Below are 15,291 nucleotides of genomic sequence, written 5' to 3'. Positions count from 1 at the left end.
TTTATCTTAGATATAATATATGTAATAGATATGAGCATGCTTAAATACAACAGCTGAAACAAAACGCATCTCTTCTCAAAAATCGATATGTAACGTATCAATGGTATAACGTGCGAGTTCGAAAAATCGCAGACAGGATACCTTGATGGACGCACCCGCGCTTGCGGCGACTGCATTCTGCGCCGGTGGCGGTCACGAGAGCGCGAACTAGTTCGTGAATCATGCCTAGAATGCTTTACATAAATTGCTCGGGGCCGACGTCACGATCGGGTACCCTAAACAAGCAAGAGTGAGAGGAGGACAGAGAGAAAGAGAGGGGGGAGGAGAGAGAGTGAAAAAGAGAGGGAAAGAGTGAGTGATTGAGAGAGAGAGAGAGAGAGAGAGAGAGAGAGAGAGAGAGAGAGAGAGAGAGAGAGAGAGAGAGAGAAAGAGAGAGAAGGAGAAAACTAAAGAGGTTCATCGGCCAAGAAGGCAAACGTGACTCAGCTGGTCGTACGCATACGCGAGACGCGGATAACAGGGACCTCGGAAACCCCGGAAAGGAGAAAGTAAGCCTCGCGACTCATCCGCGCGGGACCAACCGCGCGGATTTCCGAGCGAGCGGACAATTGCGGTCGTTTACTCGGAAACTTGCCTTTCTAGGTCGACTTCAATCATCGTGTGTTCCGGAGATCCGGCAATCGCCTCGGGTAATCCGCGTTGAACGGAATGACGAACCCACGCGTACACGCCGTACCCCACGTGGGACCATCATTCCCACGTGGGGTACAGCGGTACACAGAGTGTATCGCGATCGCTTCGAGAAGCTAACAGAAACTAACGGCGATACTATCGGTTCCCGGAATGCATAACAAGTAGCCGTAGGCAAATGGATCCCTCAGCTTCCACTAATACCTTAATGTCGTTATTAGCGAGTGGACGCGGACGTATAAAGTGTCAATATAAAGTGAAAATGGACGCACGCTACTTTCACGTACATTCACTTTCTAAATCACTTTTCTCGAAAAATTAATTAATTACCAGACGCTACTACCTGTTAGTCACACCTGATTACTGAACAACCTGTATATAACGATGTAATTATAGGAATATGTATTGTTGGTAAAAGAATAATACCATACATTTTGAGGAGTATAATGCTTGATTATTCCGGCAGGATGTAAGATTCTTTGATTTTACAGTTTACAACTATAGAAAAATGTACAGTAACAAGGTATAGCTGCATTTGCGCAAATTAATTGAATTCACATACTATAATTCGCAAATTAATTACATTTACCATGCTTTGGCGCATTTACATATTTGTTGAATTAATTGATCCGAACGCGCGTGTAAATTTACAGAAAAAGGCTAATCTCTTTGATACGTGCAGTGTGCCGGCGGGGAAAATCTTTCTCGAGGCGATTTGAATACGAACATACGTACACACACACACGTGCTTAGAATTATTACAACCACATTGTATCTCGATGATAGTACGGTAACATTCTTCAAACGCGATCAACACGCCAGATAATTGCATTCCTAATAATTTCTAACGGTTTCCTTGAATTTATCAGATATATGGATTTAATACATCCTTCAAACATGATTTTTAGATTTTTCGCGTATGAATTATATATTACATTCTGATCTATGAACGCTGCTGCATTAGTGGCTGACGCTTCGAGCGCTTCTGTCGTCTACAACACTCAACGCCGGTGATTTCTGAAAATATATTAAGAAATTAGATTTTCCTTGTTCTCCCTCGGTTAATAATAATATTGGAATAAAAGTAGTCTTGTTACCTTAATTTAATTAATTTAATAAATGTTAAACTACTTAATTTTAATTCGATTGAGTTATTTTGTTTGGAATTATTTACTCAGACAGATTATATCATCTGTTTAATTTTAGTTAGTTTGAAATCAGATAAGATTTGATATTTATGGGATCTAATAACACACAATTATATTGGGATGACAATGATTAATTGGCAGTATCTGCTACCGGCAGCTTCATTAAAATATTTCCGTAAACACATTTAAAATCGCTTAAGAAATATTTCGGTTGTCACGACTTCACAATTAATTATCATCACCTCCATTCTGTCTAAGCGATTTATATTGACGGCCGTGAAAAATTACAAAGAGACGCTTACAACTCTTTCGATTATATCTTCCGCCGCATTGACTTTAGGGGGTCTGGCGGGGATGCCCCTTTTCGGTTCTCGCTCCATTTTATGAATCATCTTATAAACACTCGAATTCATCAGGTAATCATAATTTGGTAAGCTCGTCTTCTCAAACTTCTTGAAGTTTACTCTGTACAATCGATCGATTTAAAACCTTTTTACTTGGGATCAGAACAATCGTGAATACCTATTCTCGGGATTCTTTCCATCTTGTAGTACAATTTTAACTCGTTTCAAAATTTTTTTATCAGGGTCGTAAAATTATTCTTACCCCATCGCTTTACCGCGAATGACTTCCGCTTGGGAGGACAACACTTCCGCTATCATCTCGTCGTTGAAGAAGTCGTTCGGGCATCTCCATCTGCGACCTTGCGTAAGTTCGAGTTGCTTAGCCTGGGGCCACAGCTCCTGCGAGGGTTTCTTGCCTTTCTTGTGCACCCTTTGCTGAAAGTTAGAATTCGACAAGTTAACGACTTTGTTCAGGTTCGAAAACGTTCACCATGCATCGGTCGCGTAAAAGAAAACAAAATTACGAAATTCGGATTCACGACACATATATATACCCTTTCGATATCAATACAAAAATCGATTTATAGCAAAAAGAGGTGATGTAGGAACGATAAATTCACAAAATAGGGATATCAATCGTAAAAAAAATACATATAATTCGATTCATCGTGCATTTACATAATTATTATCTCGAAACAGGGTGGACTTTCATTAACATTTGACAAGTCTGTAATTTTTTAGCACGATCAATAAAAAGGGAGAACAGTACGATTATCATTTCAACCTAGGTAGAACACGAATCATTCCATTTATCGGGGGTACCTGCAATTCCTGTATAACTTGGTCTTTTGGTGACAGTTTAGGATCTGGTTCGAAACTTCCTATAATGTAGCATTGTTGTATTTGACAACATTATCTCATATCTATCTTAAGTATGATAAACGAAAAATCTTTTAATATCGCGGAACTTTGCGTTATTATGAAGTAACATTTCATCGTTTAATTAGAATGTTTTCGCAAAATTTAATATAGTTAATGCATGATAAAATGAAAAAAATATTCACCATGCGATGGTGCCGGACTGGGCGATTTCAGAAGCTTAGTTTCATAGGAAACGATGAATTTCTTCACTCTACTTCCTTCCTCGTCCTCGCTCTTCACGGAAATCATACCGTCCAATTCCTTCGTCTCCGCTTCCTCTTCTTCCATTTCCCCCTCGTCATCGCTAGGCTCGATCACTTGCGGCGTTGACCTTGATGACGTCTTGCGCTCCAAACACGCAATCTCTTCGATGTAATCGTAAGTCTCCGTAAATTCCTCGTCCTCCTCGTCAGTATCCTGTTCCTCCTGTTCCTCCAGCTCTTCCTCATCCTTCCGCCGCGGCGCGACATTCTCCTCTGAATGACAATAAGTCAAAATTAAAGCGCGCTATCAAAAAGGAAAAGTTTCAAATTTCTATGTAAAAATTTTAAAAATTCTACATCTAATCGAGGCTACATTTTTATACATTCAAATTAATCTGAATATGAATATAAACAAGTTAAAAATTTCCTTTACAAAGTAAGTTGTGAAAGAAATCTTTTGCTGGGGGAAATAAAGTTATTTAATTTCGATAGAACGCGAATCTCGTTTTTTAATGTAATGACGGACGCGAGAACTGGCACCCACTCAGAATCGAATCGTCGCACAGCGACGAAACTCAAAAATATGCCTAGATAATAATCGTCAAGGTCCGCTCTGGCTATTTTGAACGCGATTACGAATCTCGGTCACCTGACGACCCGCGGCGGCCACCGTTTCCGTTGCCAACGGACCGCTGCACGCCGCTGAGCTCCATGATCTTGTGCAGTTGCTCGGACACGATCCTCAGGTGATTCTCAATCTCGCTCGGTAGCTGCTTCAGAGCGAGCAACTGTCGCTGCACGTTCTCCAATTGTTGCTCGAGGCCGATCTCCGTGGATACCAGTTGCTTGATCTTCTCGTTATTGGCTTTTGCCGCAGCCGGATCTGTCGTGGAGACGCTCGAGTCCTCCTCGGTCGCTACTTGCTCGTCCTGCGTTGATCTTGCCTCGCAAGATTCGGGACGATGATCCTCCTCCTTGAACTCTGGTCTCTCTTCCGCTTTGATCTCGTCGACCTCGTCGCCTTTCTTTTCTCCTTCTGCCTTTGATACGGGACGTGAATCAGATTTTCCCTCTTGCTCTGCCCTGCATGCGAGCTCCGGTGTCGCAGCTGGAGTCGTTGTCTAAATCGTGAGAAAGATTGAGATTGTAGAAATATATTGGACAAGCATGTAAAGAATTTTGTCTTTAGATGACAGAAGTTTCTTAGTTTTCCAAATATTTGCAAAATTCTTTCTGACACATTATTTAAAACTTTAGAATATTATTTAAATCTTTAAAACATCTATAGAAGAATCTATCTAATCTTTCATAAGATTTTTAAATGTTTTAAAATTTTTATCTGAATAACTAGAAATGATTGTTTACAGCAAAACGAAACATAGACACATATATGTCAAAAACTATCTTACAAATTGTAGTAATTTTTAGCTTGTAGTAAAATAAAGAGAAAAAGAGAGCATATTTTTAAAAACTCGTAAATCTAAAAGATCAACGATAACAGAAAAATTAATCTTACTTTCATCTGGGAAATGTTATCTACATATTAATGTCATGCAATTGTTAAAAAATATTATTTTTGAAAATAACAAAACAATATCTCTTTCGACATTGTTTTAAACAATAAATAACTTTAACTGACGAACTTATCTCTTCGTTAACAAAATTGTATGTAAGATATTCAAGAATTGTGACTATTTTTTTATGATAATTGACAAATATTATAAATTTTTATTTAAGAAACCATTAAAAAAATACAATATCGTATATGTACTTACCTTTTTAAATAACCAAATTGGAAGTCTTGTATTTAGAGTATACTGTATTAAATTGGCACTTATGTAGAATTTAAATAGATATAGTATTTTATAATAAGGAACACACGTATAGGTAATGAACATCAAATCAATAATAAATACTAAATAATTAGAATAGCGATACAAAATAAATAAACTGTAATACGAGTTAAAGTACATATATCGCACTCCTAGAAGAACACTGTTATAACTAAAAAATTCACAATTTTTAGGAGAGAGGAAAAACAAATTTAATTCAATTGTGACTATGATAAACATATAAAGCAATTACAATTACGATATTTTGATATAATGAAATGTATACTGTTTCTTGAAGAAGTTTACCGTGATTCACTTATCAATTCACTTATGACACTATTCATTCAGGAAACCGCAACATAACCGGTTTAAAAGAATAACGACACTTCTGCAGTGGACTTCGCATAAATTTGTAATACCTGGGTATTATAGAACGTAGGTAACATTTTAGGCATACTTTTTGTAAACTTAACTCAAAATTGATTTTTTTTAGTTGTAACAGTATTCTATTCTTCTGGGGGTACGATACGTATAATAAAACGTCAGATTTCGAATTTTTTTTGCTCTTTTTTTGTTATGTAAAAAGGTTGATCGATAAAGAAATTTATAAGGAAGTCTAAGTATAAATAACCCATTTCAACATTTAATCATTTCAATATTTAATCATATTAACATATTTCACACATTTGAGGAATCACATAAGGAAAACGTTAAACACTTTTTCGCTTGTGTATTGAATTGGTCACATTAATTACCTTTGCATTCCAATTATTCTACAGTGAATTCACTCTGGTAACACTTATTTTAATAACAAAAAACCAAACATACGGTTACAGTGAAATTCAAGGACACATTTACGAGACATTTTATACGAATGTCAGTGATCCACGATGACCTAGTATCTGTGAGAGTTTCTAGAACAAATATAGAGATGTATAACAATAATCTGAGGTCAGTTAGAATCATTTCGGGACAAGTGATATCTATAATTAAATCTAAATACAATCACGGGATAGGCGTATTCGTATTCATTCGTATTGAAATTAACAAACTGACGTGATATTGAATTCTTAAATGAATTCAAAACTGAGTTTTGGATCGATTCTAATTACATCTGCAGTTTAATTATATCAGCAGCATCAAAAGAAACAAGATATAAACGTTTTCAGACGATCGTTAGATGACAATGACTACTTATACATGTACAGAAGGATGATCGAAGTACAAGGTACGAACGCATAAACCGCCAGCTTCGTGAAATCAATACCGATCTGATTCGTGATACCCTGATAGAGAATCGTCGGTACGAACGATAATCTGCGATTGTCGCGCTCGATTTCGGGATTGATCTTCTCCTCGCACTCTCCGCTGCTCTTCTCGGTCATCCTGAATGAGAACCAAGGCAGATTGAAGTGCATGCTCTTCAAACCGCCCCACGAAGCGGGAGTCACGAGGGAAACGGATTCCCTCCTGGACGACCTTGACAATCTTCTGCTTCCGCGATGGAACACCTCGCTGGATACGTAATCGCCGGTCGAGCGGAGAACACTTGACAGAACATTCTCTTCTCCCTGCTCTTCTCGCTTGATCGATCTCGAGAGTCGCCTACTACCACGATGGAAGACCTCGGCGGAAATGTAATCCTCGGCCGACTGTAGGAATTTCGATAATGCCATATCGTCCTCTTTGGCAGTGATATCGACGGATTTACGCGACTTTGAGAGTCGTCTGCTACCACGATGGAAGACCTCGGCGGAAACGTAATCCTCGGCCGACTGTAGGAATTTCGATAGTGCCTTATCGTCCTCTTTGGCGGTGATATCGACGGATTTACGCGACTTTGAGAGTCGTCTGCTACCACGATGGAAGACCTCGGTGGAAACGTAATCCTCGGCCGACTGTAGGAATTTCGATAGTGCCTTATCGTCCTCTTTGGCGGTGATATCGACGGATTTACGCGACTTTGAGAGTCGTCTGCTACCACGATGGAAGACCTCGGTGGAAACGTAATCCTCAGCGGACTGCAAGAACTTTGAAAGAGTATCTTCCTCTTCTGTGATCACGTTCGTAGGCTTGGCCGAGTCGGGACATTCATCAGCTTCTTCGAACGAGACCGGATTGCTTTCGGGAATATTGCATCCATTTTCAGCAATTTCTTCTTCATTCGGATCTAGATTGTCGGAAGTGTTAATGATAAGGATCGATTCCTTTTGCAACGGGCAGGACGGACCATCTTCGTGCCACTCGGAGATCTTTAAGATGCCTTTATCAGTTTGCTGCTTGTTTGGAATTGCATCGTCGGCAATGGAATTAGAGGTATTGATGGTAACGACGGGAAATTCATTTCGCGATGTGCACAACAAACCTTCCTCGACCCATTCGGAGATTCTGGAACGAACGTGTTCCACGAACAGTTCAAGGATCTCGAGATTTCTGCGAACCAGCCGCTCGAAGTATCGACCTCTCATCGTGCGTCTCATTTTCGATGATGTGGCGGTGATGACGAAGAGATTATCGAGACTGTTCTTCACGTGATCAAGAACGTTCGTCAACGCGGATCTCAGGCGCAGATTCTGCCGATGGAGACACTTTTCCACGTAACGTCCTTTCGTTCTTGTAGATTTTGGCCTGTCCTGTTTCTTTATTTCGATCATCTTCGGTTGATCATCGGTGAAGCACGTCTCCTTGACGTGTTCGAGAATAGGAGCGACATTCTTTTGAAGAACGTGTTCAAGGTAGCGACCCTTGAAACTCGAACGTCGCTCGTGAATCCTTGACAAGTTCGACGATTTGGAGACGCCTGGTCTCTGCAACAAAAACTGGAACAGTGTCGTAATCAGGGACATCAGCCGGATGCTTTCGTGTCTCAGATATGTCGCCAGATATCTTCCCTTCATTCTGGAGGCGCGGACGCGAGTCGTCTTCGGCTTTGAACGAAAGTGTCTAGCGACAGCGCTGACATTTCGAAGCAGAATCCTCTCGGCGTAATGCGCTCGCGCGCACCTGCTCGTCCTCTTTCTGGTCTCGCTCGACGAAAGGCCATCGAGGCCAATATTTTTTAACAAATCACATTTTCTAAAGTGTACGCTTCCCGATCTCGTCTTCGCGAACTCGTCGACTTGTCGATCGCGAAGAATGCAGGAACGAGCGTAACCGCGAAGAACGTTCTCCAGGTAGCGACCTTTGAAAAGCGATCTCGCTTCGATTTCGTCGTATCTGCCGGCGGAACTGTGTCTTCGAGACTGATTCGGCTTGACATGAAGGAGCTTCGATTTGCATTTGTATGTCGCATGACGCGCCAGGTGATCCTCAGAGGTGAGAAATTCGTTCGAATCGGATTCCGAAGGACGTGGGGGCGACAATGAATTATCAGTGTTATCGAGAGAGCAGGTTGAACACGAGGAACTTGAATCGGACAGGGCAGGGGGACGATTTTCTTCGAGTTTTTCCGTTTCATGCATCTTTACCTCGGACGGTTCCGGCGGTTCCGGTGTCCTGGCGACGGTCGCCTCCGATCCTGGCGGCAACAGACCCTTCTCCACGAGACGCGCGATTACCGTCTTCTTGTCCTGCTTCTTGATCACGACCCTGTAAGTCTCTCCCTCGTCCTCTTCAACCTTCGGCTCGTTCTTTGACTTCGGCACCGGTCGCTGGGGCTTCTGGAGGAAGGTGGAGGCGCGCTTCAACTCTTGCACCCTCTCAGGCTCGGCTATCGCGATGTGCTGCAGCTCCTCCAGAACCTTCGAATCTTTCAGGATCGAGGCTCGCGGTCTTAATTTCTTGAAGTTTACTCTGTTAACCGCGTCAAAGACGCGGAGAAAGTTATCGTTATTATTATTGAAAAGAATTATCTGTATTTTATTTAACATTAATTTATAAACTAATAAAAAGTAATTTATAAAATTCGTAGAGAATATATGTATACACGTTCTACATATTCTCGAAATTAATTTTAATTATTACTTTCAAACTGAGAATTCTGCAACGAATAAACAAAGTGTCCGACTTTAATAATTAATATAAATATATCCTGACATCTTTTTAGAACTACTGCTTAAAATTCTTATATGTTTCAAATGTTTTTGATTAATTACTGAAAGAATTTTTTGCTTGAACTCTTTAAGTGAAAAGATGATAAGGGGATGAATAAATCTTTAATCGCGCGGTGTTATCATCAGTTGGACTCGACAATCGTGGAAATGTACCCCAATAATCCTTTATCAGACAAGAGTTCCTCCTCCTCGAGGATCAGCTGAGCGATCTCGTCATCCGTGAGATTTTTGTTGGGCACGATCTCGCTGTTGGCGTCCACCGGTTTCTCCTCCGCGAGCTTATTCTCCTCTTGCCTGATCTCGTCTTCGGCGGACAACGGTTCGACGACGTCGACGGTATTCTCCTCTTCGTACCGCTCGATCACTGTCTCCTCCTTTAAGATCTGTTCTGGGAAGACCGGCGGTAAGTCTGCAAGCTAATAAGCAAACTCGACGTCATCGTCTCGTCGCCACTTTCTCTGGTACACCATATCTCTCTTTAAATGTCAAGCGGATTCGAGATCAAAGATTTTACCCGATGAAAGCCGAGGTTTAACTTCCGGTGAAAAATATCGCGTTTTTTTTCAATCGTAGGTGGGAAACAAATAGGAATCGTGCTGTTACGAGCAGAGCATTCAAGAGAGTTAGTATACTTAATTTATTATAACAAATCAGATCTTTTAAGAATCGTGATATAACAAATTTTTGTTGCATAATAAAATTTTTTTCAAATTCTATAAGAATATTTTTCACATCAATTTTAAACATTTCTTATCTATCAGGGAAAATGGGAGAAAAAGGCCGATTCTTTTAACTCTTACTTGGCGACGTGAACACTTATTTTTTTCTCATATAGTTTTTAAATCCACGAGAAGAAAGTCTCTCTCTTCAGAAATTCACGTAAAAGATTTTCAAGTTTCGTGGACGTGAGAAAGTACGCGGGAAAGAAACCAGATGTGCTCCGGGGAAAAAGATGGAAATGAATGGTCGAAGAGTCCTTGTCACCAGTTAAGAGTGCAACACGCACACAGGGATGCTGTTTACCTTTCATCTCACGGATATACTCACAGCGATCTTATATGGGACGATGTTCTCTTCCGATATCGCCTCGGCTGCCTTTCGTGCCTCCTCCTCTCTGCGCAAGCAACAAACACAGCGACCAAGAAAATAGACTTTCTCCCGCTCGCGGTGCGCGATTATGCGCGCGGATACCGGGATTATATGCCGAATGCACCGCGCGCGCGGATTCCGGGTGTCGGTCTCGCGCTCTCTCGCGCTCTCCGCGCGGATATAGCGGATCTCGCGAATGCGACAAACGGCGAGAGAACGGGGCGCGACCGGCGACCGGGGACCAGCAATAAAATCGCCGACCAATGATAAACAGATCTCTCATTCTGGGTCACCTATTTATAGGTGATGCAATACATTGCCACACACGTAGCTCATACGCCGGGATATTCTTGCCGCGCGTCGCCGAAGTTATTACCGAGAGTATGCCGGCGATGAATGACGCGCGCCGCCCGGTACGGCTCTCTCGTTAGGCACGAGAGATCCTTGAGGACTCATTAAATTCGTTACAGCCTTCGGCCATCGCGATCCGAAATTAAATCCGATCTTGGTAACGACGTAAGATGATCGAAAGGATTCGCACAGCCTTGGCCAGTTCTTCCGCACTTTCGGATGCCTCTATGTCTATATGCTACATTGGTTCAGTCAGAAGTTGCATAATATTTAAAGATTGATTACGTATTTCAAATATTTTATATTCATCTTCCTCTTATATATATTTCATCTTTTATTTTTTTTATTATATATATATATATATATATTGTATACAATATACTTTATTAGATTTAATTATGTATTTGTATGCAGCAGCAAGAAAAAATAGATAATCGGGATTCTTTAGCAAATTGCGCATTTATCAAAAGTATTTTGCTCGCCGTTTCGACACATGGCGCAACTTTAATATCAATAATCTCGGGAACTAATATTGGTTAAGAGCGATTTCTCCCGGGAGAGACCGTATGGGACAAGAACCTAATTTATACGAGCCGCGGTCGACATAGCTGTTGCATTTATGTACCCGCTTACTCGTCTTGGCCGCGGTGCAACCGCGATCGCGATCGGGCATTTATCTCCATTTCCTGTTTTGTCAGTATAACAATGTAAACATTATGTGTGTGTACGCATGAATCTAATTAACTTATATTCTTGAATAGTCCAACGGGGTAAAATGGTTTTTTTATCAAGTAATTTTATCAAGTACAGACGAAACGAAAGAAAAACATTTAAGACTGGTTGTTCCAACCTATTGGTGAACTAACTAATAGTTAAATCATATGTCTATCCTTGTTTAACTTGAAGGAAAAACAAAGACACATATATGATTTAACTATTAGTTAGTTTACCAACAAGTTGGAACAACCGACCCTTAAACGGTTGGAGGAACATTAGCCATCGCAATATTTCAAATGATGTAATCCACGAAATTAAAAACATCTCAATTTTTATAGCTTCTTTCTCTTATGTTACAAGTTCTTATGTGAACGTGTGTATTTACAATTGTGTGTAAAATACGTTTCAAAAGAAACCCTAATAAAAAAATTTCTCATATTTTCTCTGTAAGAATTAAGACTTATAAAAAATTTTGAAAAAATATATATATACTCAGATACTTTCAAAAATAATTGGGAGGATTTTCGGAATATTTCAGTATCCGTATGTGAAAATTTCTGATAAATTGCACAGATTTTCTCATTTATTCAGATTTTTACAAAGGTGTGTCGGCGAGAAAAATCTGAAATGTTCTATTATTATAATATTTTGTCAGAGTTTTTCTGAAAAACGTTCCAATTCGTATAAAAAAATCTGAAAAATTCTGAGCATTCTAAGAAAATCTGAAAATTTTTATAGAAATTCCGATTAATAATATGAAAAATTCTGAGACATTTTTCCACCAGGCAAGACTGCATAAAAGATGCAATATATGCTATAACTAGTATAACTGAATCTTCCCTGTCTCATAATCGATCATCGTCGCAAGAGACTTACCTTTGCACGGCTAAAACGAAATTGTTGCCAGCGTGTACTAATGCTTCATGCGCTTGTCCGTGAGTCAAGTTGCTAATCGATTGATCGTTCAATCTTACTACGACATCGCCGACCTTTAAACCCATACATTCGGCCAGGCTTCCCTCCATGACCTGTAGATCACGTTTCACATTTTACGTCTTGCTCCTTTTCAAAAATTCAACCTATCCCGCTCGATTCTCTCAATCCTGATTTTATTCTACTCTTTTAGCTTTTGGATTCAATCGCAGAGGGAATGATAAAAACAATATGATATTTATAATAATTAAATTGTTAAATTGATTCAAAGAAGAATTACCACGTCCGATTTTGTATTCATGTTCGGAATATAAAAGTAGCTAATATTATTTGAATTATAATCTCATGATTTTAATATCCTCATTAGCATCAATAATCGCTAGATAAGAGAAATAGAAAACTCACTCTGATAACGGTAAGCGGCTGCGGAAAATCGCTGCCACCAGCTAGTCGAAAGCCCCATGGTGTGTTGTCAAATTTTGTAAATTTTATGCTGATTGCCATGACGCTCTACATCTGAAATTATATCTGACAGGCTTATTTTTACAATAAGGCGATAAAGTATCGATAAAAATGTATCCTAATCGTGGTAAACAAAATTTTTTTTTACAGGATCCTGGACCTTACAATCGATTTCATAATCGGGCTGTTAATCGGCTGTTAACTAACAAAGTGAGCAAAAAACTGTAATATATTATTTATTTAGGAAACTCTTACGTTCAAATAGATATTCTAAATTGGAATTATATGCGTTCGCGAAGGAAAGAGCGATTACATCAATCGATTATATCGCAAGTATTCCTCAAATTCTGTATCGTCCTTTTATAATTAAATAAATTAATTGCTATTTTTTTAACATCACATGCATTGCCCTAATATATTCTTCCTATCTGTCATAAATCTGTCTTTATCTGTCCTATCTGTCTTTAATCGACAATATTTAAATACTTCGAGTTTGGTTGGATTATTACGTAAGATTCGAATACAAAATTTGTTTTTGCCAAAAACAGGATTTTGGCAAGGCGTAATAGTGATATGACAACGCAAATGTCGAATATATGCAATTTCCAGTACTATTTTAACGCTGTTTACGAATGCAACCGAAGAAGTAAACAATACTATATATCCCGATGAAAAATATGCGTCATTTAGAGAGGGGTCAACGATTCCGGTTACGCGAAGTCGCGAAGTGCCAAGGTAAGGTATATGTCTAAAAATATAATCATAAATCTTAAATAGAACTTAAACCGGCAAATAGATTTTAACCGACAAACGAGCAACGTGTGAGGAAATCAAACGTCGTCATCAAGTGATTGATGATATCTTCATATTAATTCTAGTCATAATTGCTAAATCAATATTGCTGAAATAAACACAGCTTAATTTGCACAACGCATCTTTCTTTCTTTACAAAATATAAAAACATCGTCAAGTGAAAGCGAGAATATATACATTCGCGCGAATGCCGGAGTTTTACGCAAGAATCGAAAGCGTCGTGATCTCGTCCGATTTCGCTTCCTAGATCTCGCGTTCATCGAGTAAACTCGCGACATGTACGCGACTCGCCGGAAATATTCGACTCAGACGATTCAACTTTCGTATAGCGAATCGTCATACGGTCCAAAGTCTTTCTCGCAAATTCATAAGTAGCGTAATCCCGACGCGATCTCTTCCTTAAATTCCGCTTTACTCCCGAGCCGAGCCTCGCCGAGCCGCGCGAATTCGCGCTATGCCGACCCGGAAGCGGCGGGCATCCGAATATAGAGTGTATGACGAGTGACGAGGTGGTCCCGAGTGTATGCCGACGGGTACGGTATATCCTGCTCGGCAGTGCTCGGTGGTGTTGTGTATATTACTTGCCGAGAGCGCGGCGGGCCGAGCTTATAGCTAATGCGGGGGTACGGAGCTTTTCCCAAGGAGACGAGTCGGGGGGGTTGGCTGGTGGTCGATCGGATATGCGACGCCGCGCCGCGCGGCGCGTGGACGGGGGTGCACGCGCGAGATGCGAGATCGCTGCACGTGCGGGGGACTCACCGCATTCGCTGGGTGCGTGACACACGGCCGAAACGCCGCGGAACGGCCGCTGGAGCCGGCGGCGAGCCGTGCGAGAATACTAGCGCGGCGGAATAAAGTGCCGAACGGGTGACGGAAGGACGGGCCGGGCCCGGCCGTTGCCCGGCGCAATACGGCCGAAACGGTGTCACGACAGGCTTTGCCAGAGGGCAAGACGCAGCGGAGCTTGCAAGCTGCAAATACTACGAGCGAGGGGCACGAGCAGCCGGTGACGCGCGGCTCTCGCGCCGCCGGCTCGAGATCTATTTACTGATCGATCTATATTGGATTTGAGCCTCGATTTCCGGTGGCGAATTACGCCCGCCTCCGCGGATCCCCGACGGATCCGTAAGTTTGAATGGGTCCTTCCCTTTCGGGAATAATGCTCCCGAAAGGAGGGCCCAAACTTGCGTCTTCAATTCTCGACTGTATTGCAGAAAAAAACACGCTGAAGAATGAACTTCATATCTTGACGCGATAAGAAAAATACATACAAATAACAGTAAAGACTTTTTTAATCGACCCTACTATCATTTTTTAATCGTCATAACAATACGACCAATGGTTTTAGTCGATTAATCGTCAAAACGTTTCGACCATGGGTTTTGGTCCTTCTAAATTGAATTTATTAATTTATTAATCAATTTAGAAGGACCAAAACCCATGGTCGAAACGTCTTGACGATTAATTGACCAAATTATTTCAGATTTTTCCCTTCAAATCATCTTTGTAAAAGTCTGAATAAATATGAGAAAATCTGTGCAATTTGTCAGAAATTTTCACACATACGGATACTGAAATATTCCGAAAATCCTCATCCAAATATTTCTGAAAGTATCTCAGGAATTTTATACATTTTTTCAGAATTTTTCGTAAGTCTCAATTCTTACAAAGTTTCTGAGAAAATATGAGAAATTTTTTTACCAGGGATGCGAGAAGAACTGAATATATTGATCGCA

General features: G+C 40.5%; 1 protein-coding gene across 4 annotated transcripts; it reads right to left on the bottom strand.

The window, feature by feature from the left end:
• Positions 1-1,122: 1,122 nt before the first annotated feature.
• Positions 1,123-14,747, bottom strand: LOC139776682 (uncharacterized). Of its 4 annotated transcripts, XM_071713546.1 has the most exons (12): positions 14,315-14,747; positions 12,686-12,796; positions 12,224-12,375; positions 10,238-10,304; positions 9,344-9,606; positions 8,606-8,930; positions 3,956-4,427; positions 3,247-3,579; positions 3,005-3,063; positions 2,445-2,617; positions 2,141-2,303; positions 1,123-1,707 (listed from the first exon to the last, which is right to left on the bottom strand). In XM_071713546.1, the coding sequence occupies exons 2-12, from the start codon at positions 12,782-12,784 to the stop codon at positions 1,651-1,653; spliced, it is 2,163 nt and encodes a 720-aa protein (XP_071569647.1). In that variant the 5' UTR covers positions 12,785-12,796; positions 14,315-14,747; the 3' UTR covers positions 1,123-1,650. The 4 variants fall into 4 exon arrangements, with proteins under 4 accessions (XP_071569647.1, XP_071569646.1, XP_071569644.1 ...); XM_071713545.1 differs by lacking the exons at positions 1,123-1,707; positions 2,141-2,303; positions 3,005-3,063 and having other exon boundaries at positions 2,451-2,617; positions 14,315-14,724; XM_071713543.1 differs by lacking the exons at positions 1,123-1,707; positions 2,141-2,303; positions 2,445-2,617; ... (1 more) ...; positions 3,247-3,579; positions 3,956-4,427 and having other exon boundaries at positions 5,773-8,930; positions 14,315-14,500.
• Between the last annotated feature and the right edge of the window lie 544 nt (positions 14,748-15,291).

This window comes from Temnothorax nylanderi, unplaced genomic scaffold (assembly GCF_030848795.1).
Source record: "Temnothorax nylanderi isolate EJ_2023f unplaced genomic scaffold, tnyl_v1.0 TNYL_tig0125_pilon, whole genome shotgun sequence".
Lineage (NCBI taxonomy): Eukaryota > Metazoa > Arthropoda > Insecta > Hymenoptera > Formicidae > Temnothorax > Temnothorax nylanderi.
This window is presented reverse-complemented; position numbering and strand designations above follow the sequence as displayed.